The sequence below is a fragment of the Aspergillus thermomutatus genome, assembly GCF_002237265.1.
Source record: "Aspergillus thermomutatus strain HMR AF 39 chromosome Unknown NODE_10, whole genome shotgun sequence".
Classification (NCBI taxonomy): domain Eukaryota; kingdom Fungi; phylum Ascomycota; class Eurotiomycetes; order Eurotiales; family Aspergillaceae; genus Aspergillus; species Aspergillus thermomutatus.
The window spans coordinates 108,312-129,074 of record NW_020798058.1 but is presented as its reverse complement, the minus strand read 5'-3'; the positions used below and the strand labels follow the sequence as shown (position 1 = coordinate 129,074).

At 51.2% G+C, this 20,763-nt stretch overlaps 5 protein-coding genes across 5 annotated transcripts; all 5 read left to right on the top strand.

The window, feature by feature from the left end:
• Positions 1–1,389: 1,389 nt before the first annotated feature.
• On the top strand, positions 1,390–2,980 carry CDV56_108805 (MATE family efflux transporter; the record flags this gene model as incomplete). The annotated part of the gene is made up of 2 exons (XM_026762424.1): positions 1,390–2,014; positions 2,070–2,980. The coding sequence occupies 2 exons, from the start codon at positions 1,390–1,392 to the stop codon at positions 2,978–2,980; spliced, it is 1,536 nt and encodes a 511-aa protein (XP_026618285.1).
• A 1,514-nt stretch (positions 2,981–4,494) lies between these two features.
• Positions 4,495–7,181, top strand: CDV56_108728 (agmatinase; the record flags this gene model as incomplete). The annotated part of the gene is made up of 9 exons (XM_026762347.1): positions 4,495–4,870; positions 4,920–5,025; positions 5,078–5,299; positions 5,352–5,569; positions 5,622–5,714; positions 5,764–5,914; positions 5,976–6,056; positions 6,946–7,069; positions 7,131–7,181. The coding sequence occupies 9 exons, from the start codon at positions 4,495–4,497 to the stop codon at positions 7,179–7,181; spliced, it is 1,422 nt and encodes a 473-aa protein (XP_026618284.1).
• Positions 7,182–9,863: 2,682 nt separating this feature from the next.
• CDV56_108541 (kinesin family protein) lies at positions 9,864–15,381 on the top strand (the record flags this gene model as incomplete). The annotated part of the gene is made up of 5 exons (XM_026762160.1): positions 9,864–10,023; positions 10,116–10,439; positions 10,501–10,676; positions 10,745–14,779; positions 14,833–15,381. 5 exons carry the CDS (start codon positions 9,864–9,866, stop codon positions 15,379–15,381), a joined length of 5,244 nt encoding a protein of 1,747 aa, XP_026618283.1.
• A 2,196-nt stretch (positions 15,382–17,577) lies between these two features.
• Positions 17,578–18,525, top strand: CDV56_108458 (GDP-Man:Man(1)GlcNAc(2)-PP-dolichol alpha-1,3-mannosyltransferase; the record flags this gene model as incomplete). Its single annotated transcript, XM_026762077.1, has 2 exons — positions 17,578–17,860; positions 17,918–18,525. The coding sequence occupies 2 exons, from the start codon at positions 17,578–17,580 to the stop codon at positions 18,523–18,525; spliced, it is 891 nt and encodes a 296-aa protein (XP_026618282.1).
• Positions 18,526–18,751: 226 nt separating this feature from the next.
• CDV56_108400 (uncharacterized protein) lies at positions 18,752–20,738 on the top strand (the record flags this gene model as incomplete). Its single annotated transcript, XM_026762019.1, has 2 exons — positions 18,752–20,563; positions 20,628–20,738. The coding sequence occupies 2 exons, from the start codon at positions 18,752–18,754 to the stop codon at positions 20,736–20,738; spliced, it is 1,923 nt and encodes a 640-aa protein (XP_026618281.1).
• Between the last annotated feature and the right edge of the window lie 25 nt (positions 20,739–20,763).

The window sequence follows — 20,763 nt, the reverse complement described above, 5'->3', positions numbered from 1 at the left end:
GTATCTGAACTTACAGGTATATAGCTCGTTCAATCCATTGTCAAATCAAAAGCTGACTTGATATCAGAAAGCAGGAGAACTTCCTTATCTGTGCGTGTTGTGTCTGGGGTACACTTCCGGCGATCAACTGCTAAGTCTAAAGCTTGACTAAGACTGCGTAAGTGATAAGCATATCACGGCTCGTTGGATATCCATCTTTCTCAAATTGTTATTAGGGCTTCAGTGGCGCAACATGGCTTTGCACTTCTTAATTCTAGGGCTGTCGATGAACTTTACTAGACCACTGCGGCACTGCCTGCAACAAGCCTGGATGAGTGGCGTCTGATTAATTCCACAAGCAACGAGAAACTTTCTTGCCAGTTATCAGTTGCAGATAATTGATAAGAGAAGATCGATCGATGACCGTCAGTATCAAAAATTGTATTCTGTCATGAAATTGACGAGCCTTTGACGTCGTCTCTTCTGGTCTAGAGCCCTTGCAACCAGTTTGACTTATTCTCCAATGACCTCTTGGCGATATTCTCGTCAACAGAGCCAATAACTGCTATCGCCCGTCCAGATGCATCTATTCCAGAAAATATAGGATTGCTTTGTAGCCGAAAAAAATATGCTTCGACTGTCCAGACCCTGAGCACCATCAGGGGTCATTATCAATCGCGGGGGCGACATACTGTACTGATAAGGGCTCTGTAACTGTTTCTCCGAGGCCAATCGACCACTTGGCTCTTTTTCCTTTTCTCGCTACTCTTAAATGGAGTTACAGATCACCTTCCCATTTGGGTCAATATTTGGAGAGGCAGACTGTCCATTTAGTACTCGAATTGTTGTCTCGTTCTCGCCTCCACGACTACTTGCATCAAGTGGCGGCCAGCATTGATAAGGGCTCCGTGATCGGACTATCTGATGCAGGAAAGGCCAGACTGCTTGCAATGGTCCATCAGGCTGAATTCCTTGCATTGGACTATCCTCTACTCCGTACTGTGTGGGCCATGCAAGTCAGAGTAAGCCTGTCATAGACGGTTCAGTCGTCGAGCCCATGCTTGACTTTCCTCTTGGGCCGGTTGGAACGACCCACCGGTCATTGAGATAGCATAGATGCGCTTTTCGTGGGTGCTTGGGATAACGAGATGGAGAGAGAAAAGTGACCATAAAGAAAAATGCAAGACTGGCGATAGAAAACTGATCTAACGCAGATCCACTGGGTTGGCTGTTTGATAGAGGCTTACACACCACCGGTGATTGGGTCTTTTGATCTATTCAAAGACGCTTACTGCCAACCCAAGTTGTCAGCTTCTCGCTTTTGGCATATCGTGTATATTTGATATAGAGACTACTCCCTGATGTTGTCCTATGCATCCTATATATGACCCTTCTCTCGTCATCGACAAAATGCCCAACGCGCTTGATCCGACTCGCAGGAGTAACTCCTTCGCAGATGGAGACAATCCAACCGAGTATACTTCTCTCCTCCCGAAGCCAACGGACATTGACAGCCCACGGCACCTGAACGGCGAAACGACCTTTGCTGGCGAGGATGATGTCTCCAACCGACGCCTTGTCATCGCAGAATTCTGGCACCTACTCAAGGGATCAATCCCCGTAATCCTAGCCTATACACTCCAAAACAGTCTACAAACCTCATCCGTTCTAATCGTCGGACGCTTATCGCCGGAGCACCTCGCTACTTCCGCCTTCTCCCTCATGTTCGCCATGATTACAGCGTGGATGATTGCGCTGGGAGGCACGACCGCATTGGATACGCTGGCCTCGACTTCGTTCACGGGGAGCTCGAACAAGCATGATCTAGGGATCCTGCTGCAGCGGGGATTTTTCGTGCTCGGTCTTTTCTATATCCCCGTTGCTATTCTTTGGGCTTGTTCTGAGCATGTTTTTCTTTTCTTGGGTCAGGATCCAGTTCTCTCGAGAGACAGTGCACGGTTTCTCACGTGTTTGATTCCCGGAGGTTTGGGGTACATCTATTTCGAGGTCATGAAGAAGTATCTGCAAGCTCAAGGTATTACCTCTTCCTTTTCTTTGCTAAGTTTCCCGCTGACCATCGACCGTCATAGGAATCATGCGGCCTGGAACCTACGTCCTCCTGATCACCTCCCCCTTCAACGCCTTCTTGAACTACCTCTTCTGCTACACTTTTAAAATGGGTCTGCTAGGCGCTCCCTTTGCAACAGGTATATCGTACTGGTTATCCTTTGCCCTCCTCGTCCTCTATGCACGGTTCATCGCCGGCTCCGAATGCTGGGGCGGCTGGTCGCGAGAAGCCTTCAACAACCTCGGAACATTTGCCCGTCTCGCCTTCCTAGGCGTCATTCACGTCGGCACGGAGTGGTGGGCGTTCGAGATCGTCGCCCTCGCCGCCGGCCGCCTGGGGACAATCCCGCTAGCTGCTCAGAGCGTGATCATGACCGCGGACCAGGTCCTCAATACCATCCCGTTTGGTGTGGGCGTTGCCACATCAGCGCGCGTGGGCAATCTTCTCGGAGCTAGGAACGCGGGTGGTGCAGCTCGCGCTGCGAATACGGCTGCGTGTTTGAGTATGCTGCTTGGTGGGGTGGTGTTGGCCGTGCTTATGGGTACGCGGAACGACTTTGCCAAGATCTTCAACGACGACCAAGGGGTGGTGCGTCTGACGGCCGAGGTGTTGCCATATGTTGCTCTGTTCCAGATTGCAGATGGGTTGAACGGGAGCTGTGGGGGGAGTCTGCGAGGTATGGGCCGGCAGCATGTGGGCGCTATGGTGAACATGGTCAGCTATTACTGCGGCGCGTTGCCTCTGGGAATTTGGCTTGCGTTCCATGGGTGGGGGCTGAAGGGACTATGGGTGGGACAATGTATTGCGCTTTATATTGTCGGAGTGTTGGAGTGGTTAATTGTGGCTTTTAGCGATTGGGATACGGAGGTGGAAAAGGCCTTTCAGCGGATGGATGTGCATGAGCGTCTCGAGACGGGGTCTATTACAGAATAGTGGACAATTAAAGAAGACAACTTCTCTGATTAGAAGAATAGATCAAAAATAGAGTACATAATATCAAAGAAGCAAAATGAGACAAATGCGCCTGCCTCAGTCATTCCGCCCAGTCTCCTCAAGCCTCTTCAATTGGCTGCGAGGACTGTTCAATTCGAACCGGGACCCTTAGTCTGCAGCTACCTACGATGAAAGGTGCATAGAGAGCTGAGGCAGAATTCTCCAACAGAATCTACGCAGAATAGGACCGCTGCAGTATGAGAATGACACAATAGGGACTCATCTGTTGTGTAGTTGGTCGCTTACAAAGGTGGTTGAGGGACGAGGCAGAAGAGCACCAGGAGCTTTGAGCCTGAGGCAAGCAAAAGGGTACCAGTGCTCCAGACTCTCCCACCATCTGAATCTGTAGATCACAGCATCTTCGCGCCACATGTCGGCAGACGTTACTTGGCAAGATTAAGAAGATAAGGGCACACTATTACTAGTACTCTTTTCTTCTTTTACTTTGTGTCATCATTCGAAAAGGACCATATCACGACCATGACCAGAGAGCTGTTCACTTTCGATGGCCTAAAAAGGAAGGACGATTGAGAAGAAGCATGACGAGACCAGTAGATGCTATGCTTCCCCGGAATCAAAGAGTATCCACATGCAATGCCAATTCATCATGCATGGTGCATCTTAGCTTTCTCCCACGGAGTAATCTAAGACGATGATGTTTGTTCATAGTTGATATGTTGAAATAGGGTTGACTGTTATCCGTGGCAACCCCACACTTCAAGATAGCTTGAGATAAGCCACCAGAAACAACTGATAAGAACTCCCAGCTCTCAATTCGTCCTTGTTTCACTTTTGCTTCGCTGATATTTCTGGAATCTTGTCTTCATTCTCTTCCGGCCTTCCTTTCTGGGAATGGGATCTAAGATAACATGGCTAGATTGCATATTGCTTTCCCCACCATCCACCCAGGCGAGGCTTATGCCAACGGTCCTGATGTCACTGCTGCTTCTCTGCCCACATCGGCGTATTCTGATACGGATTCTACCTGCTTGAGCAATAGTTCTCCTGCTATTATCTCGATTTGATCAAGTGCAGAAGCACAAGCAATCGGTTAGCAGGTTGCCGTTGTGAGTCTGGCCCACTGAGCCCTGAATCCTCGACAATTAACTCTGTTGGCGATAGGATCTGAAGCTCGAATTGACTTTGTTTGTTCGATATAGGAAGTTGTCTAGAGAGATGATATCTCACCCAGAATATCTTCCAATGATTGCAAAATTGACTTTGTTGCGAAATCGGAGCACTCAGCTGAATCGATCTTGCTCTCCACCTATCTTCGACTCCGCGGATTTCAACTATCTGCGAGATCATACACGCAATAGACAGAAAGGGTTGCAGATCTTACAGCTATATACTGGGACTACTTGTGGTCATAAATATATCCAGCGCCCTTTCGTAGCCTATGGTATCTTTCTCAACCATAACATCCTTGAATATAGTCCCGTCAGTACTGCAACATGATCACCTCCACGTTGAGTCTTTTAGCACTTTCTGCAATTGCATCCGCGCATAGCGATCATCGGCAAAAGGCCATCGCTGGTCCGCATCAAAGTCTGTGGTACAATACTATTCCAGGTGATGGTGGTACTCAGGCAGACTCCGTCTTCTCCGGCATCTCCACTTTCGGTCGTCTGCCTTACTTTCCTTGTCTCTCCAGTGAGGCAGAGAAATACGATATCGCATTTATCGGTGAGTTTGGATCTGTCACACTGGCAACCTTTGAGGAGTGCTCACAGCCCCAGGCGCTCCCTTCGATACTGGCACCTCATACAGACCTGGTGCAAGATTCGGCCCGAGTGGCATCAGACAAGGTTCCCGCCGTCTTAATCTCTAGTACGTTTTGATAATGACTACTCATGCTTACAATGGCGGCTTTGACAAGGCTCACGCAAATTGGGATTTAGCGGTGGCTATAATGTGCCATTGGAAGCGAACCCTTTCGTTAGTGAGCTGAAGGTTTTGGATTGTGGTGATATTCCTGTGACATCGTATGTCTCCAATCAATCAACGATGTCATGACTGTGCTAAATAACGGACTAGGTACGACAATGCTTGGGCCATTCAGCAGATCGAAGAAGGACACAACAGCTTGCTCATGCGCAAGCCTTTCACCGATGCGGATGCTGAAGGATTGTCCAGGGCCGGAAAGACTTTGCCACGGATCATCACCCTGGGTGGTGATCATACCATCACACTGCCATTGCTGCGTAGTATCAATAAGGCTTACGGGCCCGTGACTGTGATTCATTTTGACAGCCATCTGTAGGTTCACGTCCATGACGAACGACAGAATTCAGGATTGACAGGTCTCCAGGGACACATGGAAGCCCAAGGTCTTTGGGGGTTCGCCTAGTCAGGTTGCTGCTATCAATCACGGAACCTACTTCTACCATGCTGCCATGGAAGGTCTCCTGAAGAACGACACCAACATCCATGCTGGCATCCGGACGACCCTTTCTGGGCCGTCTGACTATGAGAACGACGGGTATTGCGGCTTCGAGATCGTTGAGGCGCGTGAAATTGACACCATCGGTTAGACTCCAACGAGTGATGTGAGTGAGCAATAATGCTGACATGCCAGCAGGGACCGAAGGCATCATCAAGAAGATCAGAGACCGAGTTGGCACCGAGAACCCCGTCTATCTTTCCATAGATATCGATACTCTTGACCCTGCTTGTGAGTTTCTGCCGCGACTTTCAAGCATGACTCTTCTGACGACAGACAGTTGCACCTGCAACCGGAACCCCGGAGACTGGAGGTTGGTCGACCCGTGAACTGCGCACTATCATCCGTGGCCTTGACGGCCTCAACTTCATCGGTGCGGATATCGTCGAGGTTGCTCCAGCTTATGATACAAACGCAGAGCTTTCTACCATGTATGTTCCCTTCTTTTTTTTTTTTTTTTCTTTGAGTTGGGGATTGACCGTGTCTTTATAGGGCCGCTGCGGATGTGCTTTACGAGGTTCTTACCATCATGGTCAAGAAGGGACCATTGTCTATTTCCAAGGGACATGAGTTGTAGGTGGCGAATAGCAGCAGGACCTTTGAAGACTAATGCTATATATATCTAGCTGAAGCATATATATGCAGATATAAACTGTCCCTAGCATAAGGCTGGGAGCTGTTATTCTTTTCAATATATCGTCAAACATAGTCAGAGATGGAATACTCCATTTCTACGAAGGCTAGGATTTGAATTTCATTTTCTTCTCAAGGCCAGATCTCGTTTTCAGAAAAGTACATACAGCTCACTCGCCGTTTCGCTTATCAATCCAGACCTTGATACCTCACATCTGTGCCTAGCAGCCCCTTGCGTCGGAAAGCAAACTGCAGAAACCTAATTCCAGCCACAGACGATGTTCGATTACTGCCTACCTACAATGTACTGGTTATCTCTTACAATATCAAATTGGCGTTGAGTACAGTACTGTGTTGATACATCCATCATTGTAGAATGGTCACTTCAATCTAGGGTAGACCATTCGGAGGATCCGCCGATCCTAATCGAACGATCAATAATACATCTGGTGTAACGACGCATTGATAATTCGGCATCGAGTCCTTGCATACAACAGGGATCTTGCCGAGTTGCAGGACTGTCAAAGTCAATATTATCAGGTATCTGCATTGCGATCCGGGATCCGAGTAGCAGTATCGCAATGGAGCCCCTTGCTTTCTATCAGGATGTCCGACGAGCCAGATTCAGATCCAATGCAGCTTTCCGAGTGAGGCGATGGCTTCTGCTTCTAAATTCGACGCCTGCTTGAGAGATCTGGATAATCCCTGACAGCATGGAGATTGCCAAGCGGGAGATTCGTGAGTTCCCCGTACCACTGTTTTCCCATTCTTCATGTACGGGTATTCCCTGCTTAGCTGCAATCGCATACTGTGCTTGCTTGATGTTCAGGCTCGGCGAACCCAGTCGGCGCGGGGTGCTTTCTCGTGGGGATGATTTCGAGCTGTTCTCGCCAAAAGATGGAGACGATGGATCTTCTGAGCGCTACGAAATCATTGGCCGGATTGTTGGAATGGTAAGGGGATGGAGAGCTTGAACTTCTAGTTTACAGATGTCTCATCAGCTTTTCTTAACAGGGGGATGGCTCCGCGTCAGTCTTTTATACTGCTCTCACTGGACTGGGCTGATCGGGGACTCGCGGGCACTTGTTGTGTTGTGTTACTGAAAAGGAAGTTAGAGAGCATGAGGATACTTTCTGTCTGTGGGATATCTATCGCAAGGACTTGACTTTGTGTTGATGACACTAGTGGGACTCTTGAAACACAACAGATGAATGAAGAATCTCTTTGACATGTCGATAGACTAGATGAGAAGAGGATAGCTAGGTAAAGACACTGTTCAAGCGTTCTATCTGATTATGTTCATTAGTAAGACTGTGTCTACATGTCTGGTTGATCATAATAATAATGAATCCTTCTCACCCATTCAACATGAACCTCGTGGCAGTAGATCTCAGCTCTCTAGGTACATGATGGTCAATTTTGGTTTCTCCTTTCGTCTTGCAACCCGTTTGTTAGCAAATGTGACTCGGCGATCGAAATTTACTTTGTAAAGCATGAGGTCGGGAGTACTTACTATTCCAGTCAATTGTTATCATCAGATCTTTTGGATTTATTTTCAAAAATCAGTAGGCTACTATACATAAGCTACTTGTGCTTGTTTCATGTAACGCACATGCAGAGATCATGAACTGATCAGGGGTATGATGAGCCTCAGGCATTGAGGCAACAATGTTCCATGAAACATACCTCTCTATTGGACGAGAATTCTCTCATCCTGGACATATTGCTTTTGCGTCGGGAATTTCCACGCAAGATGAATTGATCTTTCGGTATGATTTGTTGCGAAGATCTTGCATATTAAGACCGTCGTTTGTAGGATCAGAAGTCGGAGGATCTCTAACTCTTCTAACGCTGACTCGATAGGTTGATATCAAAATCAATTAACTATTGATATTGCAGACTGCAATGTGCATTTTCTGATCTTAGACCTCAGACCTCTCGATCCCTGACTCCTGGTCAATGGCACAAGTACCAAGCCTGCAGGCTGGACCCACTTGACAGCACTTGAATCACCGATGGTGTCACCATCTAATTCATTTCCCAGTGACAGATTCAGGTACATGCGAGGACATGTGGATAACTGGATACTAGTAAGTCTAGTATACATGGGTCATGGGCTCTATTCCATGCTTGATTATCAATAAATGGAACGAACGGTTCTTCGACTGTCGAGTAATCGCTCACGTTTGTCGAGGTCGTTCCATGAGCTAGCCATAATGTCAAACGAACTTTATGCATCGATTACACTTGACATTTGCATCCCCGGCAAACAAGCGGATGGTTAGTTATCCGATCTCAGCATGACAAAGCTTCTGGTTCCTGGATTCATTTATCGAGTGTCCACAGTACTCCACTGTAGCAAACCGTGGAACCTCATTCCGGGCATGCGGGAAGCCGTGGTTGACAGTAAGGTAGTAGTGCACTGTTGTTGACCCGATCCAGGAACAGGAGTTGTGTTCGGACTACAGAGTATCTTGTCTGAGCCAGTTGATAAATTGATCTGCGTACGAGTGCTCACGCTGATGTTTGAGACGATGGCTCATATGAAAAATGCCCTCCCCCAGTCGTTCTTTAATTCTTTAAGCCAGTCTAGGTCTATCTAGTCTAGGCCCCGCTGGTTTTCCCCTGGCGTCCTCCTGTAGTCGTAAGTTCAAAGACGAGGTATTACCACCGGTGTATTTCGGACGAAAGTGCCAACTCCTCTCCTTGATGACTTCTTTTCTTCTTCAACGAACGTCCATGATAATTGTAGATCACAGGTTTGAATATTTGATGTAATTGATAGAGGTTGAACCGAATGGTGTCCCTTGTTTAATATCGAGGTGGCTGCCAGTCTCGCCCTGGTGTTTGAGACGGGAATAATCACAATACACACCTCTAACCCATCCTGGTAAGATTCATCCGTCAGTTCTGTTCGCTGCAAACCTTTCCAGTCCTCCAGCACAAAGTCTTGACTCGTCTCGGTCTAGGATTATTGCACTACTTCAATAGGCGTTAGCACCTACTTAGTAGGTCGGCTAACTGTCTAAAGAGGTTGTCTAGTCTACCTAGTGTCTAGTGCCTCCTCTGCCGGCTCTTTTCAGGAGTTCAGTGCTGGCCCCTACAGCGGTACCTTACCACACCACAATAACATTGGATTATCGCTAGCAACTAGCCAGCTACTGCTGTTGGCTATCCCCGGACCTGGCACGGAGGCTTCTTCCTTTCCTCCCTTCCTTTCCACTCCTTTCTCGCTCTGTAGGGAGGCTACCTTTTCCTTTTCGCTCATTCTTATCCTCATTCTGCGACTCCCTCACTCCTTGGGCCTGTCTCAAGTTTTGTGTATGTATGCCTCTTTGTCTGTCCTGCGGCGTGCGCATCGTCCGGCACCCCAAACTCTATTGAATTATTGGCTTCCATGTCCTTCAGGGGTTTCCATCCAAAACTAATTCTTATCCATCTCTCATTATTCACAGAACTCATCACAATTCCTTCCTTCTGCTTTCACTGCACATAGAGAATTATCATCAACGTCGCCGATTGCCGCAGGACGCCAAATCGCGCGCATTTCAGACGAAAAAGCAGCCCGGCCAGCTCAGCAACGAAACGACAAAACAACACGCCAACGAATCATAATTGGACCGCTCAACGATTACGACTCATGACTCCCTCTCTGTCCGCTTTCTGACAACTCAACCATTGCGTTCGAGTCGATCCTTCTTTTGCCTGACGTCAATCGCGCATCGCAGTCCAGCACCGTAAAAGGACATGACGGTCTCGCCTCCCGGTTCGCCCACGGCTACGCCGCAGCGGCCTTTCAGTGGTATCATGCGGACCCCGCGGAGTAACAGCCGTTTGAGTATGAGCAGTAAACTTGGTGGAGGAAGTCGGGCGTCTGACGAGGATGGGAAGACAGCGGTCAAAGTCGGTATGTTTTCTGCGGACTTGGCCCCGACCATGGAAAGCTGCGAGGAACAAGGGAGGTCATTCTTCCGAAACAGCAAGCTGATATGATTACAGCGGTCCGGGTACGACCCCCGCTAAAGCCCGCCGATCCTGGGTACGAATTGGTTCCGCAACGTTTCCAGCGATCTATGGTTCATGTCATGTCGCCGACGAGTCTCGCGGTCGATGTCCCACAAGGTCGGAAGTTGTTCGTGTTTGATCGAGTCTTTCCTGAAACTACGGATCAGAATGGCATATGGGAATATCTTAGCGACAGCGTGAGCTCGTTTGTCCAAGGCTACAATGTTTCCATTTTGGCCTACGGCCAGTCGGGCGCCGGCAAATCATACACCATGGGAACGTCTGGCCCCAGCGAGCAACACGACACACAGTCAATGGGTTAGTCTCGGTTGCGTCGCATTTATCTCATTCAGAATATCCCAGCTAATACTATTGCTAGGAATCATCCCTCGCGCGGCTCAACTCCTATTTGAGAAACTGGACGGCCCGGCTAAGCATCATCGCAACAGTTCGACTGGTCTTCGCACACCGGCGCGATACTCGATCAGCTCTACTTCCAGTTTCGGGCGGGCAACTGCCGAAAAGAACTGGCAATTGAAAGCCAGCTATGTGGAAGTACGACGCACCTTGAGTCCGATTTTGAGTTTGGCAGTTGAAGATGTTCGCTAACATGCCATCTGCAGATCTATAACGAGCAATTGCGAGATCTTCTCCTCCCTGAATCAACACCTATGAGTGATCGCGGCTCGGTAACGATTCGCGAGGATGCCAAAGGTCGCATCATTCTGACTGGACTGCACCAAGTCAATATCAATTCATTCGAGGATCTGATGAACGCCCTGAGCTTCGGTTCCTCGATTCGCCAGACTGATTCCACCGCGATCAACGCAAAGTCCTCCCGATCCCACGCAGTCTTCAGTCTAAATCTTGTCCAACGTAAATCAACAACCTCAATTACATCTCCTAGAGAGAAACGGATGTCCATGCCGGTCGAGGTACTTTCCGGCTCGGATGCTTCCGTCACGGTCGACAGCAAACTGCACTTTGTGGATCTGGCAGGAAGCGAGCGGCTGAAGAACACCGGTGCTTCCGGGGAACGCGCAAGAGAGGGTATATCCATCAACGCTGGTCTAGCCGCCCTGGGCAAGGTCATCTCTCAGCTTTCTTCCCGTCAATCGGGCGCTCATGTCTCCTACCGCGATTCGAAGCTCACCCGACTACTCCAAGATTCCCTCGGCGGCAATGCTTATACATATATGATTGCTTGTGTTACGCCTGCGGAATTCCACCTCAGTGAAACTCTGAACACTGTCCAATATGCCCAGAGAGCGAGGGCTATCCAGAGCAAGCCACAGATCCAGCATATTGCCGACGAAAGCGACAAGCATGCAGTGATTGAGAGGCTCAAGGCGGAAGTTGCTTTCCTGAGACAACAGATCCGTATCGCCGAGGACAATGACCGACGAGGTGCTGCACCGCAAGAGAGGGCTGAGCGTCAGAATGAGAGGGAGAAGGAGCTTCAGAACCAACTGCTTGACGTACAAGAGAGTTATAACGCGCTGAGTCAACGCCATGCCAAACTCATTTCCGAACTCGCTCGCGATTCGGAGCACTCTGCCAATGGAGAGGCAGATGACGTTGCCTCGGCTGTTGGCAAGAGCTCTGTTGAGCGACTGAAGCGGTCTCACTCTTTTGCCCAATCCGTCGAACAGGTCGTTCTTGAGTATGAAAAGACCATTCAAAGCCTTGAATCCTCCTTATCCAACACACGCTCCTCCTTGGCGGTGACCGAGAGCACTCTTTTGGAACGTGAGACCAAATGCGCCTATGTCGAGACTGTCAATGCCCAACTGCAAGCGCGCATCCAGAAATTTGTGGACCGTGAGACCAGCACGGAAACCTATCTGCACGAGCTGGAGTCTCGGCTTGATGGCCAGTCTTCGGGCGAGGAGAAATACACCGCTATCATTGCGGAGCTACGCAAAGAACTCAGCCGTGCGCGCGAAAGCGAAGCGGGATGCGAAGAATACATTTCGACATTGGAGGAGCGGCTCGCGGAAGCCGACCAAGACATGGAGCTTATGCAGCGAGAGGTTGAGCGCTTGGAACATGTGATCGAGCGTCAGCGGAGTCTCGGCAAACTCGATAGCCTTCTCCATGAGTTGGACCACATCCACCAGAATGGCGCCAATCACGAGGAAATCGAGGAAGAACCCGAGTCTCCTTCTGCTGCCTTGAAGAGCACCCGCAATTCCCGCCAGAGGGCCACCACTTTAGAAGTTTTGACTGAAGCAGCCGAAACGGCGATTCCTGAATCAGATGAGGATCTCGGAGAAACGGTTCCAGACATTGAAGAAGAATCAAGCGGCGAAGCGGCGACAGCTGCCCAGGTTAATGGCTCTGATTTGGAGGTTTTGGAAAGGGTAACAAGCCGTTTAGAGTCCGAACCCAATGCAGAGCCTCGAGCCCAGACACCTAGCCTTACCGAGTCGAAGATCGTTGCTGATAAGCTTGAGACCGTCTCCCAAGAGCTCTTCGACCTGCGCCTGCAGCACGAGAACACCGTGAACCAATATGAACTGCTGGAGGCCAAATATGAAGAGGCAATCAGGGCTTTAGCCGAACTGAAACAGGACGCTGCGGACGAAGCGCGCCATCCGGCTTCTGCCGTCCAGGGACTCGTTTCCCCAGTCACAGCCTCTCGACCGGTGTCTTTTTTAGAGGATGCGAAGGCCCCCGACTCGAAGAGTGGAAAACAACACTCGTTCTCGCAATCACTCTCCTCGGAATTTTCCTTGGTCGGGGAGCCTGCTGCTTCGCAAGAACCCTCTAACGGCCATTCTGAGCCCGCCTCAGAAATTCATGAGGACTCGCAGGCGTCCCAAAGTGAGACGAACTCCCTTGAAATGGAGCACATGCGTCAGCTGCTCTCTGAGCACCAGGAAGGTGTTCACCTTATGACCCAAAAGTATGCCGAGCTGCAGGCCGAGCATGAAGGTGCCCTTGCTCTGGTAGAGACGCTCAAAGTGGAGCTTCAAAAATCCAAATCTGCCTCCCCGCCAACAACCCCGGGCTTCAAGTCGAATGTCATCCGAAGGAAAACCAGCCAGAGCCTCATGTCGACGGTGGATCGTGCGCATCGCTCCCTTGCTGCTCTGAGGAACATCGCAGTAGAACAATTCGAAGGCCAGCCCGACACAATGCAGAACTTCGAGGTTCATCTTGACTCGGCGATGCATGAGCTGCACTCGCGCATGGAACGAATCCAGTCCTTGGAGGCAGAAAACCAGAGCGTAAAGAAAGAAATGGAGATGAAGGCGACGATCATTTCTGGCCTCACCCGTGAGAGGTCCAGCTTGCAAGGGGGCACACCTTCCGTCGACATGGGCCTCGTCTCCCAATTGCGCGATCAGGTAGTCCAGCAGGAGAACCTGATCAACGAGCTCAGGGAGGCACACGAGTCGCGTGAAAAGAAGCTGCTCGCCGAGATCGCGGAATTGAAGGATCTTCTGAAGACTCAGGAGGCAGCTGCCAAAGCCCAAGATGCGCATGCGGAAGAGCAAGACAAGAAGATCGACGACCTTGAAGGCGAATTGGCGGAGTGGAAGAGCAAGCATCAGAACGCCTTTGAATCCTTGCAGGCTTCCGAGCAGCAACTCAGTGCCACCTTGGCTGACTTGGATAAGGCCCTGGCAACTGCAGATGCCATGCGCTCAGAGCGTGCTGCTGTGGACGAGACCTCTGCCGCGAAGGAGGCTGCTGCCAGAGAGCTGGAGATCGAGAGATCACAGCAGCAAAAGCTGGTTGAGAGCTTGAAGAAGAAGATCGAAGAGCACGAGGCTACCGCCGCTGCCCATCTCGAGAAGATTGCTTCTCTCGAGCAATCGCACAAGACGGCGCAGGGGCAGCTGTCAGATCTCGTCGCGACCAATGACAGTACCAGCACTGAGGTTGAAGGGTTCCAGTCGCGTGTGTCTGAACTGGAGCGGGAGGTTGAGCTCCACAAGTCGACTGCTGATTCTCACAGGAGGGACCTCGAGTCTTTGCAAGAATCACACAAGAAGGAATTGGCGGAACTTGAGGCGCGTGCTACCGCGGCGGCGCAGGCTGAGTATGACTCGCGGATTTCAGAGAAGAGCGCCGAACACGAAGCTGCGATGAAGAGTCTGAGATCTGAAATTGAGACATCACGTAATGAGCTGTTGCAACTGCTTAAGGTAGTTTCGCAACTGATCCATTCCGATGTCACCGCGGACAACCTCGCAGACCAGATCCAGGATATCCTCACGCAAAAGCAACACTTTTCCGACAAGTATGCCGAGCTGATAGATGCGAACGAAGATCTTCGCAAGCAGCTCGAAGCTAAGGACAGCGAGGCCAACAAGTTGGAAGAGCTTACCCAGCGCGAGGCGGCCAAGGATGCGAAGGTGAACGAGCTTGCCATTCTCGTCGCCACGCTTGAAGATACCCTTCAGCGTAAGGACGAACAGGTCAAGAAGAAGGATGCGCTCATCGAGGAGATCACCGCCGAGAAAGAAAAGAGCCTGCGTCTGGTGGAGGAACTCGAGGAACAGATCACCAACAGCTTCGACCAGCACCACAACCGGCTCTCCGTCATCCAGCAAGAGCGCGATCAGGCCTTGGAAGACGCCAAGGTCAAGATCGCGACGTATGAGAAAGAGATTGAGACCTATCGCGTGCGGATTGAACAGCTCGAGGTAAGCGCTGCTGTGATAGCCTTTGAAATCAGATCCCGACTAATGGACCCTAGCTTCAAATCAAGAATGGTACCAGTCAGGATGGTTCGCATGACCGCAGCAGCTCTTTGACCTCGAATCTTCGGAAGAGTTCATCGGCAGCCTCTCTTCCCTCGCCGCCACCTGCCATTCCCCTCCCGCCCCTGCCGACTATACCGTCTGCCACCAACGGTAGTGTCTCTCCTCCAAGCTCTCGCCACACCAGCAAAGAACTGGTCAGTGTGCAGATTGTCGAAGACCAGGAGGCCCGTATCCGCACGATAGAAAAACACCTCAATGCGGAGAAGCAACTGACTGCCACGTTGGAAGAAGCTCTGGGCGACCTTGAAGCGCAGAGCAACAAGGTCAAGACCGACTGCGAGGCCTGGAAGAAGAAGGCATGGCAACTGGAGGAGGAGTTGACGACCCTCCGCAAGGAGCGCAACTCGCAGCGCCTCTCGCTTCAGGCCGTCGAGGAAGAACGCAATGCCCGCCGCGAAGCCGAGGCTGCTCGAGCCCAGCTTGAAGAGCGGATGAATGCGCTGAACAAGAAGAAGAAGAAGAGCACGCTCAATTGTTTTTAATCCATCGTACTCTTTTGAGTCTCTTGGATTCGGTTTAATTTTAGTGTCTCGGACGTGACGTTTCCCCATGCTCAAAGCCCGCCCTGTGTACTATGACTTCGACGTCGATTCCCCTTCTTCTTGATTCGTTGATACCTTTTTGTTTTCATTTCGATTCTTTTTCCCTTCAGATAACTCCTAGCCTCCGCCGCCTTCTTTCACCATGAGTCATTACATACGCTTCTTCTGGGTAATTCTTGCCCATGTCGATACTGTACATTTCTGTCTACCCTGTGATTACATCTCCAGCAACTCTCTTGCGCTATATTCTGTTATCAAGTCGTATGCCATAAAAGAACGTACGGCCTGTGGTCGCTTTTGTCTATAGGTCCTATGTTGTCCGCACTGGTACTGTTGGGAGGTTATTTGTAGTTTTGCCTTGTTGTATGTAATGTTGTAGTATCATAGAATCAGTTGAAAGGCCACTGAAGCAATATTTGTGAAATAGTCCCCATAGACATCTTTTAGTATAGTCAAGAATATATGGATCTCCGCATGGAGGTGCCTCGGTTCTTCGTATACACCAATACCATATTGAGATAAGCCGGGGAAGGTTGGAAGCATGGCGATGCACGTCCTCGAAATTCTTACGCATCTCAAAATCGAAAGCTTTCCAATACCAACTGACTCAAAGAAGCCTTCCTACCGTTAGCTACGTGACAAGTTCATCGCTTCCCAGAGATTCAACAAAATCGCTCCGCTCGGTTAATCGGCCGACAACACTGTCTCTCAAACACATTGATTCGACAAGACCAGATGGAAGTGACCATGACAGCTACCGCTAATTCTATCTCTACGTCTACAGCCGAAACCCTCGCCTTCTTCAACGCCATCCCCAAATGCGCCGAGGTCCTCTCCCAACCAGATCTGAGCGTCGTCCATCCGCGCAACCCGGACGCCCTCTTCCACTCGACCCTCCGGTCCAACAACGGGATCCTCAAATCCGTCTTCCTTTACCAGCCGGTTCGTACCCATACCGATGAATCCAGAACATCAGATGGGGCCAGCGCCGCGAAAGCGAGAGGCTACCTCCTCCTCCACCTCGGCCGCGGCGTGGCGGGGCAGCCCGATATCGCGCACGGCGGGTTCCTGGCTACGGTCCTGGACCAGGTTACGGGGACTTTGATCCGTGCGAGCAAGCTGGATCGGGGACGCGGTGCGGTCACGGCTTATTTGAATGTGGGGTATCGGAGGCCGGTGAGGGTTCCGGGGGTTGTTGTTGCGATGGCGGAGGTTGGGAGGGTGGATGGGAGGAAGATTTATGTGCAGGGGAAGATTAGTGGGATGAGCGTTGTTGGTGGTGAGGAGGAAGCGGAGGCGGAGGAGGAAGGGGTTTGTGTGACTGGGGAGGGGATGTTTCTGGTTAAGAGGGACGTTGTTATTTGATGGATCTTGTTTGAGTTGTTCTGATAGAGTAATAGAACGATGCTTTGGTTGTTGAGGGCACGGGAGATATTCTGTAGATTGGAGATAAGGTGGAGGGATGCGTCATCACATGACGTCGTGCCCCCGTGGCTTCAAGCTCAAGCTCAAACCCAACCACGCAGCAATGACTCCCCTTCCTCTCGGACGCACAATCTCGTCTCTCAGGCGATCATGGCCCGCCTCAAACGCTCCAATGTCATCATCGTCCACCCAGACCTGGGAATCGGCGGCGCGGAGCGGCTAATCATCGACGTGGCGCTGGCGCTGCAGTCCCGCGGCCACAAAGTCACCATCTACACCTCCCACCGCGACAAATCGCACTGTTTCGAAGAAGCGCGCGACGGCACGCTCGACGTGCGCGTGCGCGGCAACACACTCTTCCCCGCGCATGTCGGGGGCCGCCTGCATGTGTTCATGGCCGTTCTGCGACAATTGCACCTGACGGTGTCGGTGTTGAGGGAAATCGGGACAGCCAAGGGTGGTTCGGAAAGAACTCCAAAGGGCGCTGGCGATGCCGAAGACGACATCTTCATCGTCGACCAGGTCCCCGCTTGTGTGCCCTTTTTGAAAACGCTCGGCCCGCGCGCGGCGCGCAACCGTGGTCGCCAGCGCATCCTCTTCTACTGCCATTTCCCCGATCAATTGCTTGCGCGGCGGAATGAGGGCGGCTCGCTGTTGCGTCTTGTGAAGAATCTCTACCGGTATCCGTTTGACTGGTTTGAAGGGTGGGCGATGAGCGCGTCGGATAAGGTCGTTGCGAACTCGAATTTCACCCGCGGGGTGGTGAGCGAGGTCTTTGGGTCGGAGAAGCTGGGTGATGTGCGGATTGTCTATCCCTGCGTCGATATCAAGACTGGTGCGCCTGTTGGGACTGATGAGGGTTCGTTATGGGGTGGGAAGAAGATCTTGTTGAGTGTGAATCGGTTCGAGAGGAAGAAGGATTTGGCGTTGGCGATTCGTGCGTATCATGGTCTGGGGGAGGCGAAACGGAGGGGGACGCGGTTGGTGATTGCTGGTAAGTCTCTTTTCTTTTGAATGGGGAGAGCAGCTATTAATTGAGGTTACTTTACAGGCGGTTACGACAATCGGGTCCAGGAGAATGTCCAGTACCATCGGGAACTAGACCAACTCGCCTCGAGTTTGGGATTACAGACCGCGACCTCTAAAACGGTCATCTCTGCCCTGTCCATCCCTGACTCGATCGACGTCCTTTTCTTGCTCTCCGTACCAACCGCCTTCCGGGATACGCTCCTCTCGCAGGCAAAGTTGCTTCTCTACACCCCCATTAACGAACACTTTGGTATTGTCCCCGTCGAAGCCATGCGCGCCGGGATCCCTGTCCTCGCATCGAACACAGGTGGGCCGTTGGAAACTATCGTGGAAGGTGAAACGGGCTGGCTTCGGGACGCAACGGTCGTCGCAGAGTGGACTGCGGTCATGGACCGGGTTCTCTACGAGATGGACCGGAAGGACTTCGACCGCATGTCCGCCGTGAGCAAAGCGAGAGTAGAGAAGGAGTTCTCGCTGACTGCAATGGGTGACAGGCTCGAGGAGGAGATTGCGGACATGCTCAGCAAGCAAAGGCGACCATTCAGCGGGTTTCACCAACTAATCTTCGTCTTTGCCCTGTTGGGGATTGTGTCTTCTATTCTTGCTGTGTGGGCCGTGAAGGTGATCTAGATTTGTACAAATACCCCTTCTTTTCTTATTATTTGTATTTTAGCAATCTTACACTTGTACTTCCTTCGCTCAAACATGCCTTTAATGGGTTGTACTCACGTGACTTCGCGCAATGCCAACGCGGGATAGTCGCGAAACGCGTGTGGCAACTGGAGAAAAGTCGCAGCGAAGTACGAATAGGTTATCAACTAATCCACGACCTCGGTGCGTCTCAATCATCAGGAAAATGCCAGAGGTCATCAACCTCTTGTCCTCGACGCCGCCGCCCCCAGCATCTCAACCCCGGCAGCCATTAGTGTCCACGCTTCCGTCCGATCCGCCCCTCTCGTCTGCTCCTCGGCCTTTGTTATCGGACGATATCGAGTCACTTTTCGCCTACAACGATATCGATAAACCGGCTAAGAGACGTCGCATAAGCGAGGAGGTTGGATCTCCTAAGGATGTAGACGTCCAATTCTCGACGAAAAATCTGTTTCTGTTCTCCGATGATGATGTCGCCTTGCCGTCTGATGGACCATCAACGCTGAAGATCCCGGCATGGAACGAGGAGTCGGATCCAATTGTTTTCACTTCCCCTGCTCCTGTGCCAGGAGCGAGGTCTCTTACGACTCATCCCCGAGAAATTAACACGATCACAATTGACGATGACGATGACGATTTTTTTAACGATGCCGTCCCTGGGAAGGACCATATCGAAGACTTCAGTGACCAGCTGAGAATGCCGGAAATTGACGAGTTAATGAGGCGGACAAGACCAGCAAAGTCATCTGGGCATGAAAACTCGCTCTTTTCGAGTCGGACGGCCCGTCTACTTGCAAGTCTGGAGGAGCGGTCAAAAGCTACCAGTAGCACTGGGAGTAGGATGAAATCAAGAGCGGCGGCTTCCTCTGAAAAGGTCCGGGAACGCGATGTCCTTGACCTGGAAGATGATCTGTCCGAGGTAGTGGCTGAATCTCGCAAGCCAGCACGAAAGACAAGCAAGCTGACCGCCGCGGAGAAAGAAGCGCGGGCTAAGGAGCGAGAAGCCGCAAAGGCGCAACGGGAACATGAGAAACAGCTCGAGAAGGAAAGACAGAAGAAGCTCAAGGAGGAAAAGGCTCGGGAAAAGCAGCTCGCTGCGGACTTGGCGGAGGTCAATAAGCTCAAGGTGGACAAGAAGGAGTCCACGCCTGAGATGATCCTCGATCTCGCTTCCTCGTTTAGGGAAACAAGTATTGGCAATCAGAGCATCGAACTCATGAAACGGTTGGGAGTCGAGCACACGTTCTTCACGAGCTCTATCCCGAATATCGTCAAATGGCGCCGGAAGGTCACAGCCAGGTACAACGAAGCTGCCGGCCATTGGGAGCCATGTCCACATCATATCCGCGAAGAAGAACACGTCCTCTGTCTCGTGACAGCACAAGACTTCGTCGACATGGTGATCGCGGCCGCAGACCCAGTAACAGGCACAACCAAGCTGGAACTCCACCTCGACCGCATCAAAAAAGCCTACCCGGGCCACAGACCAATCTACCTCATCGAAGGCCTAACCGCGTGGATGCGCAAGAACCAAAACTCCCGCAACAGAGCCTTCCAAGCCCAGGTCCGCCGGCAACTCGACCAGCAGAACCCAGACGATTCGTCCTCTTCCGCCCGCCGCAGAAAACCACCCGCCAAAACCGCCGAGTCCACCCCGCCCGTCGACGACGATACCATCGAAGACGCCCTCCTCGAACTCCAGGTCACACACGCCTGCCTCATCCACCACACCAGCGCCGCGCCGGAGTCGGCAGAATGGATCAAGAATTTCACCGAGCATATCTCGACCATCCCGTATAAGCGCGAGCGCATGGATGGCAACGACTCCGCCTTTTGCATGGATACCGGACAGGTCAAACCCGGCGAGGACAAAGCCGATACCTTTGTCAAGATGCTTCAGGAGGTGAATCGTGTCACTGCGTCCATGGCTTATGGTATCGCGGCGAGATATCCCACCGTCGTGGACTTGGTGAGAGGGATGCGCCGTCATGGGCCGACCATGCTGGAAGATGTCAAGGTATTCTTCGAACCCTTATCTACCATTTACTTACTTATCAAATTCACTAACTTCTACTCTGAAGAAATCTGCAAACAAGAACGGTGCCCTGACGGACTCACGCATCGGCCCGGCTGCAAGTAAACGGTTGTACAAGGTGTTTATGGGTCTTGACCCCTCTTCTACGGATATCTGATTTGCCTTGCTCTATATCTGTTTAT